At 42.4% G+C, this 18,681-nt stretch overlaps 1 protein-coding gene across 5 annotated transcripts in view; it reads left to right on the forward strand.

Moving 5' to 3' along the window:
* The window catches only part of NEK10 (NIMA related kinase 10), a 150,829-nt gene that overhangs the window by 84,651 nt on the left and 47,497 nt on the right, over window positions 1-18,681 (forward strand). For all 5 annotated transcript variants that reach the window (XM_079794536.1, XM_079794539.1, XM_079794540.1 and 2 more), the window contains 3 exons: window positions 5,619-5,748; window positions 6,683-6,753; window positions 15,398-15,611. In XM_079794536.1, coding sequence (XP_079650662.1) covers window positions 5,619-5,748; window positions 6,683-6,753; window positions 15,398-15,611 — 415 coding nt within the window. The remainder of the gene's footprint in view (window positions 1-5,618; window positions 5,749-6,682; window positions 6,754-15,397; window positions 15,612-18,681) is intronic.

The raw sequence follows: 18,681 nt of genomic DNA on the forward strand, positions 1-18,681 counted from the left end.
GTGTTACAACACATCAATACATGTCTTTATGCAAGATGAGAGAAATGTGATGCTTTTAGAGAAATATAAATACGCGGCTATCCTTATTTTTTCTAAAGTAAGTGCAGAAAACCACATTTAATGCTTAAGCAGCTTTTTGTGTGCCTTTCTGTAAGAAGGATGAGTTGAGCTCTAACAAAGGAGAGTACACAAAGAATATCGCCACTGGAATAAAAGACAAGATTCCCAATGAAATTGGACTTTTAAATAAGCAACTGAGTTTTTTCAGTTTGTGTCCAAATATTGTATTTTTTAGTATAAACACATCCCAGATGTTGCAAATTTTTAGTAATTGAAATTTAGCTGGTGATCTGAATTTTTACTGGCTAAGGCTGCCAACCCTAGATGCAACGTAGGTCCAGGCAGATTCTAAAATCTGTATAAAGGTGTGGCCTATTTCCTTGAGTGGCATGCCCCTGGCTCTGGAATGTGTCATCTAATTCTCTTTTCTCTCTGTAAGAACTTTGTGTTTAGAACAAACTTAAATTTATTTAGATATAAAATCTCTCTAACTATCTGCTTAATGGCACCAGGCATCTGTGAGTTGAGAATATTTCAGTGGTGCTGGCTACAGAACCTGTCAGGATAGGGCTTTATGAGTCTAACAGCTTCCAGAATGGTGTTACCCATTGGATATCCCTAACTGTGGCTCTCTCAGGCATGAATCAGTGTACTCCAAATTGACCTAGCTTCTACTAGTTCCCCTATGAGCACACACTGCATATTGTAGTGTGTATTCATCACCCCATCACCCAAGTCGGAAACTCGGGAGCCTGAAAGATGAGAGGGTCTTCCCCTTCCCTTATCCTCCTCCCCATGTGCATTCAGTCCTGGTGATTTTCTCTTCTCCCATTTCCTTGACCAGCACCTCAATGGAGACTCATTCTTTCTGTCCCTCCTCCAGCTCAGTCCCACCCTCCTGCATAGTGGAGAGCACCACTGGGTTGATCAGAATGGCCTCTAAATTCTGTGGCTCCAGTGGGACTAGACATATTCCATCAATGCCTCTAGGTACTTTCAATAATAGGGCCTCATCAAAAAAGACCAGAACATGGATGGATCTTGCAACTACATGCGTCATTCTGCCTAGAGACCTTTTTGCTAAGCTCTGCTCATCTCACCAAGTATCTGAATATCATATTGCTCACCCCTTCCCTGAAAATGCACCCAGGCACTTATTCCCTCTGAGTCTTCCCAACTTCCCACATCCCCTTCGATTCTCATTGCCTTCTATCCCACCATAGTGATTGTTGTCTGAGCCATTTCACAGAGTCATTTTACCCCACCCTCAGCAGCCATAAACATGCACTGACAGGCACACACACATGCACGCGTATGTGCACACACCGTGCATGTGTGTGTTTTAGCCATCCTATAATGCTAAATGCTCTATGTGGAATCATTCCGAGATACAGCACAATTTACTTTTCAGTCTAAATAAACTGTAGTTATTGGCCTATAGTCTTAATTATGTCACTTCAGATTTTTATCCTCATGAATTCATATGGATTTTTGCCTTCTTGACTGAGCAAATAGCGGATCTTGTGTTCTCAAACAGATGGTTTATATTCTTTCGGAATTTACATTTTTGTTTCTCTTTCCATTAACAATGATAAGTTAGTTCTCTCTCTCCTCTGTTCTGAAGGCAGTCTAGGGAGATGAATGTTTGATAGCCAGAACCAGAGAACTAAATGTACTTGTTAATAGACTGAAATTAATACATTGCTGGGAGATGCAAAAATCCCTTTTCTATCTTGACTCAGTGAAGCAAATATTGTGGTGTGAGTTATTTCAATAAGAGAAACTTGTCTCCAAACATTTAGTCTTTACTATGTCCCAAACTCCTCAAGATCCTTTTATTAGTATTTTCTAACATTTGCTGAGGAAATTTTTTAATTTATTGAATTTATTGGTTTTCTCAGAAAACCTGCATTAGTTTGCTAGGGTCTGTAACAAAATACCACAGACAGGGTAGCTTTAATGCTGGTGGTCTTTATCCGGCATCTGCAAGGGGGGTTCAGAAACCTGGAGAAGGGCTGTATGTAAATTAAATAAGAGTCCAGAGACGAAACATAATTTTGAAAGTCATTTTGGGGGCCAGAGGAGCTTGGCTGAAGAAACCAAGTTCTCCTTGTCTCAGAACCCCTTGCTTTTTATTAACACAATTTGTCCTAAGGCAAGGTGGAGATATACACATCAAAGGGTAGGGTTAGGTACAGAATCCATTGTCAGATTGGGGAATTACCTCAGGCTGTTCAGGTGTTTGGCCAACAGGAGGCAATAACATGTAGATTAAGATGCCCTGAGCTGTCTGGCAGCAAGCAATCATCCTTTTCAGGTTTGGGGAAATGCCTTTAGCCATTCCCAACAGGCGATAACATATGTGACTCAGCCTTTGTTGAGTCCCCAAATTCCATCAACCTTTCGATGAAACTCTTGCAATTATGACATGCTGGAATTGGCTTCTGGCATGGCTTGAAGAACAGAAATTTATTTGCTTACAGTTCTGAAGGCTAGAAGTCCAAGATCAAGATGTCGGTAGATTTGCTTTCCTCTGAGGCCTCTCTCCTTGGCTTGCAGGTGGCCGCCCTCCTGCTGCCTCTTCACATGGTGGTTCTGTGTACACACACTCCAGGTGTCTCTTCTTCTTAGGACACTAGTTATATTGGATCAGGACCTATCCTAATGGCATCTTCTTAATTCAGTCCTCCTGTATATGCTGGTTCTCTAATCACGGTTACATTCTGAGGTACTGGGAGTTGGGACTGCAGCATATACAATTTGGGGGGCAAAGTTCAGACTGTATAACCGAACATTTTGTTGTGTCTTCTAAATATCAGATTCTATTTCCAGTTTGTCATTACTTTTAGTTGTAATTATGAAACTCTTAGCATGGAGATTAATTGAAGTTGGATTCCAGAAGCAAAGTGATCGTTAGCAACTGTGTTGTTTTTCTCTGTTTCTTTTCTTATTCTCTTCCAGAGAAGTGATTCTCGGTCTTTTTGAGGGACCTCTGGACAGCGTTAAGAATCTGATGAAAGCTATTATATCAGTTAACTTAGACAAACTATCTCAAAACTTAGTGGTTTAATATAATAACCTCCCCCCACCCTCAATACACTGCGTGCTGGCAAATTGGGCTGGTCCCAGCAGGGACTGCACTCACATGATTGTCAATGGCTTGCATGCATAGGGTTTTCAAGAGCAGAAAGAGAGAGTGAGTTCCAAAGAGGGTGTTTTCCAAGTATCTCTTAGCATCACTTTTACTGACACTTCCTTAGACAAAGCAAATCATATGGTCCAGCCAAGATTTGAGGGGTGGAGAAGCAGGCTCCCCCTTTAGATAGAAGGATCCCCAAAGCCTGTGGAAAGGGGGCATGCCTGTGGGACGGGAGGAGTTTGTGGTCTCCAGTGAGAAGGAGGAGGAGATGTAATGGTGAGTAAAGTAAATGGACTACACTCTATTCTTACAAGTGTTTTCTCCCCACATTGAGGAATTATCTTTTGAGGAGAAATGAACTGTCTCTAGAGAAGTCCAGACACTGCTGTGGAGAGTGACTGGAGAAGGGCCCTGGGCCCCTGGTGGGGCACAGAGCATCTGCTTCGTGAGTTCTTAGAAACAGGAAGCACATCTCTTGCGTTCTCAGTAGATAAAAACATGAGAAATTTGTCTGTGGGGAGCCAAGGGCATCTTCCTCTTAAGTGAAGCATCCATCTTATATAAAAACTGTTGTTTGAAATTTTAACCCTGCTATTTGGCTTCTGTAAATGCTTGCTTGCTTAAATAATAAGGAGAATAAGACTACTACCACTTCAGAGAGGCCATTAAACCTTCCCTGGACGAAATTATCAGTGCTGGCACCAGGCCAGGACTTTGGTTGAGGTCTCCCCAGCACATAGGGGGTCTTTAAGAACTTGCAAAGGGGGCTGGAAACACCCCATATTTGGGAGACAAAGAAGGTAAAAACATATAAATAGGGAAAATTCCTCCATGTTGGGGCCCAGAATTTGAGAGACATTTTCCTCTGGACCCGCGCGTAATAAATATAAGTCCATCTCTAAGTATTGCTTGGTTCTTCTCCGGTTTTCTGTAACATAAGGACATTATTTCTTGTAAGGCATTTCTTTTTAAATGTGAGCAGTTGATCAGGTGGTACCAAGGGACACCTTTTTAGTCACTTGGGACCAGCAGAGTCCTGCAAATCACCTCAGACTCCCCTATTGCCATGTGATTGAATTCAAAAGCGCCAAATAAGATAATGCTTAACTCAGGGACTAGGAATCACACGTTCCTCTGCAAATACATAATGGGCATCTTACACCAGGAATTCCCCGGAATAGCACAAGAACAGCGACTCCTTGGTTATTCTTAGCAGTCAGTACTGAATTATACCTACTCTGTTCTGACATTGATTTATCAATTTCTTTAAACCTTAACTCACTGTCCAAGTTAACCATTAATCCCCACTCCATTAATTTAGAGGGCTTAGCACAGCCCTAAGTACATGCTGTAGGACTGAATTATCAAACTACTTTATTTGGGGTATGTGGGTTTGACACTTTGCTGAGTTTCACTCTACAAATACAATGGAGGTAACTTCTATTAGTCCAAAATATCTAAGGGGACAACATTCCCCTCCACATTAAAAAAAAGAAGAAGAATAAAAAGAAAGAAAAACATGTCAAACGTGTCCCTCACAGCTTAACTTCATTTAAAGGCTGACAGCCTCCTTGTCCAGATCGGAAATACAATTTCAGAGAAACTGACATGATGGATATTGTCATTTCCTGCAACATATTTAAATGTAATTTTCCACCTGTTTTATACATTACAGTTGAATAGCAAAGGAAAATGCTGTATCAGTTAGTTTTTCCCATAAAAATGCTGCGTTAGAAACCACCGCAAAACCTTAATGGCATTTGACAACAAGCATTTACTGTCAGACTCACAGGTCTGGGTCTTCTGGGCTGGTTCTGCTTCAGGCTGCAGGTTCGTGGGTTGTCTGCGCCAGGTCTGCTCCACGTGTCTTATTACGGGCTCAGGCCGGAGAGGCAGCAGCTACCTGGGATATCCTCTTCTAGAAGCTCCTAGAGGGACAAATGGAAGCCCTTGAACCTGTTTGGACTGAGACCTGATCTGGTGCACTGTCCCTTCCACATGGCATTGGCCAGAGCCAGGCAGCACCATCACAACCAGAGGCAGGAGTGGGTAACAAAGACTGCCTACGAAGAGGCCAGGGTGAGAGGTACAAAACTTCCAGAATAAAAAAGAACAGGGGCCAGCGATTCCTTCCACCACAGAGAGGTGGTTGTTTCTGAAAATAACTTCCCTGGACACTTGGTAGGCAATGTTTATGGTCAATTGAAGTCTGGTGCTTGAATGGAATCGCTTGCTTGTGCTTGTGTTTCATCCAAGTCTGGGCGAATTCAAAGATATTTTTTCATGTGTGTACTTGAAATAGTGATCAACAGTTTCAGATTTTTTTCCTTGTATCTCCAACTATAGATAAAACTTGGACTTCTTTCTGAACTGACCTCTCTGCTTTTCAGTGTCTATTAACATCCTTCTTTTCGTTCAGCCCAGAGGTACTGAAGAGTGAGCCGTACGGGGAGAAGGCTGACGTCTGGGCCGCAGGCTGCATCCTGTACCAGATGGCCACGCTGAACCCCCCCTTCTACAGCTCCAACATGCTCTCCCTGGCTACAAAAGTAAGCAGGCGCGGGAGGCAACAGGGCCTCCTGTTGCTGAGAATACCACTCCTTTTCTGCTTAAATAGAACCTTGTGACATCAGTAAAACTGTCAAATAACAGCAGGCATTGATTTTTCCCCAAAAATACGTTTTTACTGATTTTTAGAGAGAAGGGAAGGGAGAGGGATAAAGAGATAGAAACATCAAGGAGCTCAACCACTGAGCAACACCGGCCAGGCAGCAGGCATAGTTTTTATTAACCACATGCTCTAGTTTAGTTTTCCTCCTTTCTTCTAAATCTACATCATGTGCTATGGCACATTTCCCCCTGTAATTGCCTTTATTTATAATAGAAAATTATAAAATAAATATATCAAGTTACTTTTTGGTCTGTTATTCTTTTTTTATTTAGATCTTTATTGTTGAAAGTATTACATATGTCCCATTCCCCCCCCCCGCCCTTCTAGCCCCTCCCTCGCCCTTCTTCTCCGCACCCCAAATGGCCACACTGAATCCCCCTGTCCCCCACCCCAGGCCTTCACCACCCTATTGTCTCTCTCCATAGGTTATGCATATATGTATGTATACAAATTCTTTGGTTGATCATATCCACCCACCCACTCACCCCCACCTTCCCTTTGCAATTTGGTCTGTTATTCTTAATTGCAGTTTGGACTACCCACAATCCAACATAACATATTATATTATCCTCCACATCATTCATATGAATCTGAGGTTAACTTTAGCTCAGCTTGAAGAACACAATTCCAAGCTAAAGAACTATTTAATGGATGTCAATTTTGTATTTGTTGGAATGCTTTTGCTCCTGATTAGAATTTGTGCACAAAGTGACAATGCTTACTGGGTAACTCTCGTGTGGTGGCCAAGCTCTATCACTCAAAAAATATCAATGTCCCTTCATTCCCATCACTCCACTCTGTTTGTTTTGCAGATAGTGGAGGCGGTGTATGAGCCAGTTCCAGAAGGCATCTACTCTGAAAAAGTGACAGATACCATCAGCAGGTAATTAGGCTCCCAACTTTGAACGTAGGGATCCTCAAGAAATAACTCACAATTATAAGGTTTCCTTTGTAAATATTCATGCGGTGGGAGGGCTCCCAAATAATCTAAACCTGGAAAAATATTTTGCATCATCAATAATAGTGACCACTTGGAAGCCATGAGATGTCCAAGAGGAAGTAGTACATTCACTTGAAATATTATGCAACCACTAGAATGATGACTCTGAATGCTTTGTTTCCACTTGTAAGACGCGTGCAGTATGAACCTAAGTACAGCAGGAAGTAAAGTTGTTTATAACTATGACAAAAAGCTTAAAAATATGGCATAAATGTGGAAAAAGGCTGGACAGGAATATACGAAATGGAAAAAGATAAAATTATAAGCATTTTTCATTTCTGTTTTTAAATCAGTAATGTTGTATTGTATAATACATTTTCAAAGAAAGTTGGGAAGAATTTTTCTAGCTAGCAATATAGGAGTTTAATGAAAGGCATTATCCCTATGCAAAGTTCTGACCCCACTGGGCTTGTCTCAGCTGACCCCGCCCCTCTCCCCTCCCACTTTTCGTCTTTTCTCTCCCTTTGGACCTTTGACCTTGCTATTCCCCCTTTCTGGAACTCTCTTCTCTGAAGCATGCATGGCACAGGCCTTCACTTCCCTTGGGCTTCTGCTGAGATGTCCTGTGTCAGGAAGCCAGCCCCACAGCCTTTCTGTACCCTCTCGTGCCCTTGCCTGCTTTCTAAAGCTCACAGCATCCATCACCCTGACATGTTGTGCCTGTGTATGCGGACTTGTCTCTTTATTGTCTCTCTGTCCTCACCAGACTCCACAAGAGCAGGGACTTCTTCAGTTTAGCACACAGCTGTTCCGTGCCCAAAGCAATGACTGGCACAATGTAGACCCTCAACAAATTAAATACTGGTTGTACGAATAAATGACTCCCATTTATCTGGCTGATTGTTATTTCTGGACCATTTTAAGTACTTACGTTGGCCCAAGATTACTTCTCTGCCCCATTGAGCTGAGTCAAATTCTCATTATTATGATGGAAACCCTAGAGTCACCTCAGATAGACTCTTTATCCATGCCCCTGCCTGATTCCCGTCCAGCTCGGTTCTGTGTCTGTCCCAGCACTGAGCAGCATCTCCGGTGGGATGTCATAGACATATTACCGTGGCTGTGCCCCTTCCCCTTTGGTTTCCCCTCCCAGCCCATTGTTCGGCAGTAATAGGCACTCCTCACATGGTTGCAGGGTTATATCTGGAGTCTCTCCGTCCTCAGCACAGTGCTGTCCTGCTGTACACTAAGGGCCCCAGGCCCAGCTCAGGCTGAGCTTCACTAACTACAGACTCTGAACAAACCATTTGACCACTCTTTCTGCATTTCTGCTTCCTCATTCAGTAAAATGGGGATCCTAATAGCACCAACCTCATCAGGCTGGTGTGATGATTACACAGGGAATATATTGTTAACGTTACAGGAAATGAGCTGAACCCCCTTCCTAAATCATCTGAATTCTGCATGTCTTGGATCGTGCCATGCTGCTAATGAATCCAGACAAATGTATTTAAACTGCTCATCTTCACAGTTTGTCCCCGTCCTCTGCTATCTGTTTTTTGTGAAGTGCCTTAAAAATCCAAGTCTCCAGAATTGTCAAGACAGGAGTACCAGACGTACTCATTTGACTTCTCCTTTTCATAGGTATTTGATTGCCACAAGGAGCCGGGAAGGGGTGGTGCAGAGATAAAGGATAGAGACATTATTCTGATTTTGTGGCACCGGACAAACAGAACCATAATTTGCTTCTGACAGGCTCCCCGGCTATTGGTACCCAAGCCTCTTGGGGCTAAGAGGCTGTGGCAGAGTCATACATCAGCATTGTCATGAAAAGGTTAAGAGCATCAGTAGGTTCTGGAATTAACTGAATTCAAATTCCTCCTCTTCCACTCATCTGAACATTCCCAGCCCCACTTTTCCCACCGGTGCTGCGTGGGTAGCAATGGCAACTACTCATGGGCTTGCTTCAAAGCCTGAATAAGATAATGCTTCTGATGCTCTTAGCACAGTACCCAGCATGTAGTGAGCACTCAATAAAACTAGGTATTGCTATTAATAACAATATTATGTGTGGAATTAAGTATACAAAACAAATTGTGATAAATGTGATGCAGGATAGTAAAGGGGCAATAAGAGATTACAGAAGAATTTGGCCTAGTCTGGAGATTTGAGGAAGATTACTATGAAGAAGGGATATGTAATCTGGACCCGAACAATTCTCAAATAGTAAACGGAGTAGAGAAAGCATTTCATAGATGGGCATCTGTGAAGGCTTTCCTGGGGGAAAGAGCTTGTTAGTTTGAGGAACTGAAAGAAATTGGTGATGGAGCGTGTTAAGTACGGGAGAGAATAATGAGCACATGATTAGGGGCTAGGGAGGGACCAGATTGACCAGGTCCTATAGGCCACAGTGAGAGTTTGGAATTTTTACCTCGAGTACTGAGGAGAGGACTAAAGGGCAATAACAGGCTGGGCACAGTGAAAATTTCCTCTTTAGCACAGATCATGGGGGTCAGACTGGAGGAAACAAATGTGGGAGGGAGAGGAAGGCCCAGCTGCCCATTGAGAGCTGATGGTGGCTTTGACTGGAGTGGGTTGGTGTTGATGGAGAGAAGTGGGGTTGTTTCCTCTTTAGGCTGGAAATTGAGTCAACAAGTTTGGGGTACAATCACAAGAGGATTAAAAAATACTTTAGTTAACTGGGACAATGTGGTGCCATTGAAAAAATGAAAGCAATTGGATTTATTCTATGGAACTTCAGAAAAGGGAGCCACGATCATGGAGTAGAGAGTCCTAGGAGGCCAAGGTCAGCTCACCATTAGGAAGTATGTGTCAGAATTAGAGGCTCACACCGTGGAGCAGGCTGCTGGGTGGGTAGTGTCACCGGAATGTTTAAGAGAATGAATGATCACTATTAAGAGACTCCAGATTAAATGTTTTTGAGGATAATTTTTATTCAAAATAATAAGATGCCATAAGAAGAACTGACAATTAGTTTTATAACTGACTGTAAATTAAGATTGCAGCATGCATTTTGTAACAGATGTTGTTTTCATTTAAAGTTATTCAAGACTCATTGTCTGGGCTCACATCACAAATAAAATTTTATCTTCAGAAAGTTTGACACACACACAAAAAACAAAATCAGTCATGGGTTACTTGCAGTCACATATTTAATTTCCTTTGGATTTTCAGTCTTTAAAAATTTACTTCCCAAAGAATTAGGGAACAAATTCAATTTTCTGTTTTCCTCAGGAAATTGGTACCAGGGAACATCAAGGCAGAAGTGTTCTTAATGATCATTTATGACTCAGCAAACCAGGCTCAGAGCCAGTCACTAGTACTGTTGTAGAGCTTTTGAAATACAAGACAACCATTGATGGGAAAATTCACTAGACTCATTCTTAATTTTCAACAAGGTGTTGTTTCTGATCATACATCTTTTTTCTTTGCTGTACCATCTTCTCACTTTTACTTCCTGCATCTTGTCAGCTAGAGCTCATACAGTTTGTTTTCCTGTTTATTGAGGTAGTAGACAGTGGGCATTGGAACCTTTTATTTTCTTAATAGGCTTTTAAATTAGGAGAATATCTTAGCAACCCTGAAGAGTTTGGGGCAGAAAATAAATACATTTCATTGCTCTGCACAGTATCAGCATTACTACTTTTACCTTGCAGTAGACTGTCAAGGGAGTATTGTCTGTTTACTTTTGAAAAAGGAAGAACATTTCTTATTATGCACAAAATATTCCGATTGCCTTATTTTTCGCTGTCTCTGCCTGGTTGCATAAGCTGGCCGGCCCTTTGTTTCCCAGGCAGTTGGGAGACTAACAGAGTTAATGCTTTCAGCTCTTCTGGGGACAAATTGATCATTACATTTTCCACCCCACCTTCAACTCTTTGCTTCTTTAAACATGAAACGAATACAACTCAACATTGTAGCTCTCTAATTCTTTCCATCTGGACACAGTGTAGAGTGGGGGCAAGGTGGTCAGGCTGATTGGAACATCCCAGATTTTTTTCTAGAACATGATTCCATGCTTATTCGAGTCGAGAATTATTGAAGCATTGGGTTGCTGTTAAGAATTTCTGTGAACTATCTACGCAGGGAGACATTTCAAAGCAATGAAGCTAGACTAGAACTTCTGGTGGGAGATATACCTGGTAGTCTCAGTCTGTGGCCAAATAGTTTGGGTTATGGAGAGGTAACTTTTTAAATGTTGGGCTAAGCTTTATTTAGTTTGTTTACTCACTTGCTGAGTTCCTCTTAGGACCCAGACTCCATTTTACATGCTGGGGGGAGATCATGGCGAAGGGGACACATGTCCCCCCTCTCAAAAAATTTCCAGTTTCTAGTGGTGAAACAGACCATTATAATACAATAATTATAGTTGTTTTAAGTACCTAAGTATAGACAGTGCAGTGGGGACACACCAGAGGGGGACAGTGAGTCTACCTGAGGGGGTTCCAAAAAGTCTTACTGATAGAGACTTGCAAAAGAGTGGGATTTTGGTAAGCAGTTATTGGATGTGATTTAGAAAAGGGCAGATACCATCAGCAAAAAAAAAAAAAAAAAGATTCAAGCAGGTGGAATAAAACGAGCAAAGAAATGGGAGCATAGGAAAGCCATGGGCTATTTGGGCAAGTACAGGGAGGAGCATTTGTTGTGTTGCTGGGGCAGAGGGAGAAGAGGAGGTGAGGTGGTGGAGAGAGGTAAGGGACAGTTCAGGAGAGGCTTGTATGGCATGCTGGGAATTTTGATTTTGTCCATTTGGGCCACTGAGGGGCTATTGAGCAGTTCTGACCAGAGGAGCGACGTAATCAGTTTTGGAATATTATTCTGTAGCATTTTACCATATGGAGCAGAGGTGGGCAAGAGATGAGCATGCCACTTAGAAGATGATTTCAGTAGTCCAAGCAAGTGCTGATGAAATAGGCCAATGGCCATGGGACCAGAGGGGAAGGGTACAGAGCCAGAAATTAGTGAAAAGGCAGAAGCCACAGGACTTAGTGTTGGTTGAATGTGGGAGGGGATTGGAGAGAAATAAAGTTGTGGATTTTCTTTTCCATTTATTAGACTTTTATAACGTGTCAGCACTTTACAGGGCTGGCTTCATTTCATCACCATGCCAGCTTGATCTTATGACGATACCATTTTACGGATGGAATGTCTGAGGCTTAGAAGCGAAGTGTTGCCCAACATCAGAGGTAATGAAGGACGAGCCAGCATTTAAACCCCAGTGATGTGGCTCAGAGCCTTCAGACCTAATTATGATGCTAAACTGTACCTCCTGGATGGCAAATGCAGGATGGGGAATAATCTGGGAGAGAAGGGGATGGATAAATGCCAGAACAGAGGCCATGCTGGTTCCCATTTACCATAATATATAACTATATAATTTGTAAAATTAGTTTACGTTGCCTTTTCAATTAAAAAACAGCTGATAATTAAACTGCCAATATTATGTTGAATTAGTTTAAAAATCTGCAGACTAAGAATTTAGAATATCTGCACTGATGAAAGGCTCAGTTGCTGGGAGCCTTTGTTTTACTCCTCACATAGCAGTCATAAGCAACACTAGGTCAGCCAAACATTGTTTGTGAGCTTTAATCCCTTTTGCTAATTAAGTGAGGGTAGAGGAAAAAGCACATCTAGTTAGAAGATGAACTTCAACACTTAGCTTCTTTCATGCTTATGAACAAAAGTAGGAAACTTGAACACAAATAATGTCACTGCCTCACAAAGCCAGCTTTCTGTGCTTACGACCAATGCATAGGGCCTCTGCACTCAAATCAGTCCTGTGCTCAGGGTAAGGGTCTGCATTTGAGGTCAACTATTGCATCTTTGAATTGGTCTGTTGGAAGTGAAATATTGGGATATCCTATCTAATAAAAGCATAATATGCAAATTGACCATCACTCCAACACAAGATGGCTGCCCCATGTGGTCAAAGATGGCTTCCCCCATGTGGACACAAGATGGCTGCCACAAGATGGCCAGCAGGGGAGGGCAGTTGGGAGGGACTAGGCCTGCAAGGGAGGGCAGTTAGGGGTGACCAGGCTGGCAGAGGAGGGAAGTTGGGAGCAATCGGGCCTGCAGGGAAGGGCAGTTGGGGAGGACCCAGGCCTGCAGGGGAGAGCAGTTAGGGGTGACCAGGCCGGCAGAGGAGGGAAGTTGGGGGCGACCAGGGCTGCAGGGAAGGGCAGTTGGTGGGGACCCAGGCCTGCAGGGGAGAGCAGTTGGGGGGGACCAGGCCTGCAGGGGAGGGCAGTTAAGGGTGACCGGGCCTGCAGGGGAGGGCAGTTAGGGGCAAACAGGCTGGGAGGGGAGCAGTTAGGCATCAATCAGGCTGGCAGGGGAGTGGTTAGGGGTGATCAGGCTGGCAGGCAGAAGCGGTTAGGGGCAATCAGGAAGGCAGGCAGGCGAGCAGTTGGGAGCCAGCAGTCCTGGATTGTGAGAGGGATGTCCGACTGCCCGTTTAGGCCCGATCCTACCGGGCTTGGGCCTAAACGGGCAGTCAGACATCTCTTGAGGGGTCCCAGATTGGAGAGGGTGTAGGCTTGGCTGAGGGACATACATCCCCGTGCACGAATTTCGTGCACCGGGCCTCTAGTATGAGAGAAGGAGCATATGTGTTGAGGGTTTGGGACCTCAGCTCATGCTCCCTGCCTCCCTGGCATAGATTCTCAGCCATCTGCTCCAGTTCCCTGGACCTTTACCTGGCCTCCAGCTCCATCTCCCTGTTTCTGTCCCATTATTGCTGCTGCCCCCTATCTGCTGTGGCAGTTGGGTATGTCAGCAGGGGAGGCCTGTATTCCACCTTTACCTTCCTCCCCGTAGGGTGTTGCTGAAGGTAAGTAAGAAGGGGTCAGGATGGAGCATGTGTCCTGCTATGTCTTGGGTCAGGGCCAAGAAGAGGTCATCCCTGACCAGGCTAGCAGTACCATGGTGTGTTTGGAGGGTCATTCAGTTGGGGGTCTCTTGCCCACCTCCAATCCAGGTACCAGTTGCATCCTGCTGGCACAGAGGTTGCAATTTTTGGGGTCTCCCATCTTCTATCAGGATGCTGGAGTGTGGAAAGGGGAGATTGACTTCCCACTCCCTCCTGGGGCCCATAGTTTCATTTTGTACTGGGAACCACACAAATTATGTAGCTGGCCCTGTCTCCATGATCTCTAACCTTCCTTTGTATATAATAAAGTTCATAGACTGAACTTTGTTAAATATGAAGATGTATAAGTGTTGATCATAACCATCGTAGAAGCCAACTGCCTCAGAACTTAAAAAGAAGTAGCATAAAGATAAAGCATGAAATGGAATGTCTTAAACTCTGATTAAGATATGTGTAGTTTGCTCCTGGTTAATAAACTCAATAAGAAAGAATAATTAACATATTAGAATCTTATTTGGAAGAATAATTGTGTGTAATAATTCTTCAATCTTGCCTGGAGATATCAGTATAGGCACAACTTGTATTAACTATGGGTTGCTAAATAGAATACAAGATATGAAAATTAGATCTTTTTCTCAAAGTCCAAACAATTTAAATTTTACTGAAAAGCACAGATAACTTTAGTGAAGTTGGTGAATTTGAATTTAAAAATAGAGAAAATATTGCTTGGCCGATGTGGCTCAGTGGTTGAGCATTGACCTATGAACCAGGAAGATATGGTTCGATTCCTGGTCAGGGCACATACCTGGTCAGGGCACATATAGGGCTCAATTTTCAGTAGGGGGCATGCAAGGGGCAGCTGATCAATGATTCTCTCTCATCATTGATGTTTTTATCTCTCCTTCTCTCTTCCTCTCTGAAATCAATACAAATATATTTTTAAAAATAGAGAAAATATTGTAGTGAGTTCCAGAAGCATTTAAGGATGCTAGCCAAAGATCTTGACAACTGGTTCCCTGGGCATCTAGTGTTTAGCTGTGACATGAACAATACTCCTTTTAGTAAGCTGTTAGATATTTCATACCTCCAACATCATAGAAAATAGTAAGCAATGTATCAAATTAGCTACTTTTTAAAAAATTTATTACAAACACTCTAAACCTCTTAAGTAAATGGGGTGCATGCTATTTCTATGACCTCATGTTTTGAAAGACAGTCACTAATTAGGTTTGTTAATATTTGCCACTGTACAGCTGGAAAAAGTCAATTTGTGACCCCCCCGCCCCCAATATTTCTTTCTTTGATGCATCAGGGACTCTATCATCAGTTTCCATCTTTGTTTCACTGACCAGTGAGTTGGTGGCGATTTTGGAAAATAACCAGTTCACACAGGAGAAGATGACCCCATCCGCCTGTCCTGAGACCCAAGGAGCAGCTTCATGCTCAGCCTGTAGCCCTTCCCTGCGGGTCCAGCTGCAAAGAGAACAGTGCCGTCTCCCTCCCCTCCCCAAACTTTTCAAATGCCTTTGGAAAAGTCTTGGATTCAAAACTATGCTTGATGTCCAGCCCACCCTTAGGTTCTCTTGGGTGCAAACGCCGGGGTGGGCACAGAGAGGAATTTAACCTTCACCTTCCAAGCCCCCTGGCTGGTGCTGATGTTGATTGGACTGTAGTAATGAACAAATCTTCTCTTAGGTGCCTCACTCCTGACGCAGAAGCCCGCCCAGACATTGTGGAAGTCAGCTCCCTGATATCGGATGTCATGATGAAGTATTTAGATAGCTTGTCTACATCCCAGCTGGCCTTGGAGAAGAAACTGGAACGGGAACGGAGGCGCACACAGAGGTATTTTATGGAAGCCAACCGGAACGCCGTCACATGTCACCACGAGCTGGCTCCACTGTCTCATGTAAGTGTGAATCCTTCAGTCTCTTTACGATGCACTCTAGTAGGTGCTCTAAGGTTGCTCACGCTGTCTTAAGGAATAACTCCTTTATTTTTTTTCTTTTTATTGACTTTATTGGGGTGACAGTAGTTAACAATATTATACAGGTTTCAGGTGCACAGTTCTACAACACATCATCTGTACACTGTATTGTGTGTTCACCACCACAAGCAAGTCTCCTTTCATCATCATTTATCCCCCCTATACCCTCCTCCACCCCTCACTCCGGTAATCCCCACACTGTTGTCCCTGTCAATGAGGTTTTTTGTATTTTTATTTTTACTCTATCCTCTCCCCCACCACACACACACACAGAGAGAGCTGTCAGCATGCTCTCTTCTTAGAAGGAAAGCCCACCCTACTGTTAGGAGAGTTTGTCTTGACGTACTTGGAATCCAGGAGTTAAAGATTCAATATAGTTTTCCTTGGGGGAAAACTCATCTTCATTGCCTTAGATGCTGATCCCAGCTGTAATCTCACAGAGCAATTCATGGCGATTCTCCAAGGCCTGGGTTTATGTTTAGGAGCATATAGCTTGGCATTACAGCTCTTGCAGAACGGTCAAATCTTTGACTCAGGGAATTAGAGTGACTTCGCTTATTGTTTTGCTACCCGACTTTGTAAAAACTAGGCAACAATGAGAAACACACAGATGCCATGTTGAATTCAGAGTTAGTATTTCCAATAAACTAAAATGCAAGGGATTTAGCCATTTCTATAGATCTTAAGTATCTGGGGCCTTCTGTTAAGTTCTGCACTGCAAAGCTACTCGGCCAATTTCCAATGTAATATAAACAAGTCGGTTTATATGAGATTCATGTAGCTGATAGGTGAAGTTAGTTTAAAATCACACAGCAGAAATTCCCTTATCTTTAGCAAAACACCTTGAGAAAAACCATTTACTTTATTTAATTTTATTCCTCAGCTTTTTAAAAAACTCTATTGTGGAAAATTTGATACATTTATGGAGGTAAAGACAGTGCTTTGTGTACGCATCCCCGGGCCTTAACAATTTGCTGCTGCGGGCCAGTCATGTGTCATCTCTATGCTTACCCGCTACTCCCTCCCACATCCAAGAGGCCGTATCATTTTAACTGGGAACCCAGCTGTCAGGCCATGACTGGGCGAAATAAAGAGAGAGACCTACAGTCAAGGAGGGAGTCTTGAGGTTTTAGAAGTTCTTTACTCATCTGTAAATCAGTGGGGAAATATTACCAATTGCAGAGAGCATAGGATTAACTAGATCAATGTGTTTGAATACTGTGCGAATTAAAAAGTGGTATAAACTGTATGATAGCATCAGTTATTTAAAATGAGCAATGCCCATGATGAAGAAGAGTTTGTTGATGCAAATTGTTAATCTAATACTAAAGGTCCATTAGTACTAAATCCACGTCTGTTACCCGTGTGGTTAATAGCCTCCAAGCCCTGCTGGAGCCTTCAGTGTCAGGGACCATAGAGAAGCAAACAAAGCAGAGTTCACACTACTACTTTAAAGAGCCAGAAATACCTTCTTTTGCATTATATGCAGGCATACTGGTGATTTTTCATTTCAAGATTAATCAAATGATAGCTAGGAGGAAAAAATGCAGCTTTATGAAAGAACTGAGATGAAATCATTACATTTCATTAAAGACAGCATGCAGTTAATTGGCCTTATCCTCCCTGGGTACCATCCTTATTTTTTAAAACTCCCATCTACACTATTACTGGCAAAAGAATTTTAGTGTAAAATTGTTGTTTCTTTTTTTCTTAAGCAGTATTGTGGTATTGTAATTGTTTCATTTCAAATATAGTGGCCTGTTCTCCCAGAGCTGCTAATCTCAATAATGCAATTACACAATCTAATGACAAATCCTCGTCAAAGGAAAGGCAAATTAGTGGGTTCAGTATAACAGTATGAATTCCCAGCACCGATAAAAAGATCCTCTGCGAATTACTGAAATTTTGCAAATTAGCAGGTAAGCAAACAATTGATAAGAAGCATTAAAGGCTCCTATCTCATGGTGGGCATGCTGTTTACTTCCACACGTTAAATTATTCTGAACTATGAAAGTGTTCATTATGAGCTAGTAAAGACAAGAATTAATATAAGCCTCAAAAGCACAGAGAATTCTTCACTAATAAGTTCGGGCCTGTGTCCTGTGGTTTATTTAGCTTCTATGAAAGAACCAAGACTTGCCTTTGGAAAATGTTAAGATTTCTAAGTTTTATAATTCAAAATAATCTATCTCAAGCAGAGCACAGAGTCAGGAATGGCAAGAATTCAGAAAAAAAATGAAGTGCAATTTTTACTTAAAAGTGTAGTAATAGCCCAGCCAGCGTGGCTCAGTGGTTGAGCTTCGACCTATGAACCAGGAGGTCACAGTTTGATTCTGGGTCAGGGCACATGCCAGCTTGTTCCCCAGTAGGGGGCCCGATTCATATTTTCTTAATGCAAAGTTTAAAAAATGTGCTATTTATTTACCTGAGTTGTTTTATTTTCATTATGCCAAATGTCATTTACAAGTGCTGAGCTCACCACTAAAGGCACGTGTCTGCAGTCCTCTGCTTAGAGATTGAATAAGCCATGTGGAAAATGATATATTTTAAAAGGACAATATTTTAGTGAACACTTTTGCTTTTATTGTCTGGTTAGTTGTTGACTAAATTTTCCCCAAGGCTGTGAAAATGCAACAAGGAATGATGCAATGAAAGAAATATCAGGAAAAATCACAACTTGTTTTGGAAATGTTCTATATTTATTATGTTTTAAGAAAACAAAGCGATGCCTTATAGGCTCCCACACCAGATATATATGCAATCCACCCCTTTCTATTTTTTTACATATAGTAAACTGGACAAATTTTAAGTGCTTAGTTTAATAACTTTTGACCATGTATAACTCCCACCCAAAACCAGATGCAGAACATTTACATCACTTCAGAAAGTTCCCTTTGCCCTTTCTCACCCAATTCCTGGACCACAGACAGACTGGGGTAATTTCCATTGCTATAGATGACTTCTGCCTATTGTTTGACTTCATATAAAAATC

The sequence above is a fragment of the Cnephaeus nilssonii genome, assembly GCF_951640355.1.
Source record: "Cnephaeus nilssonii genome assembly, chromosome: 17".
Classification (NCBI taxonomy): Eukaryota; Metazoa; Chordata; class Mammalia; order Chiroptera; family Vespertilionidae; genus Cnephaeus; species Cnephaeus nilssonii.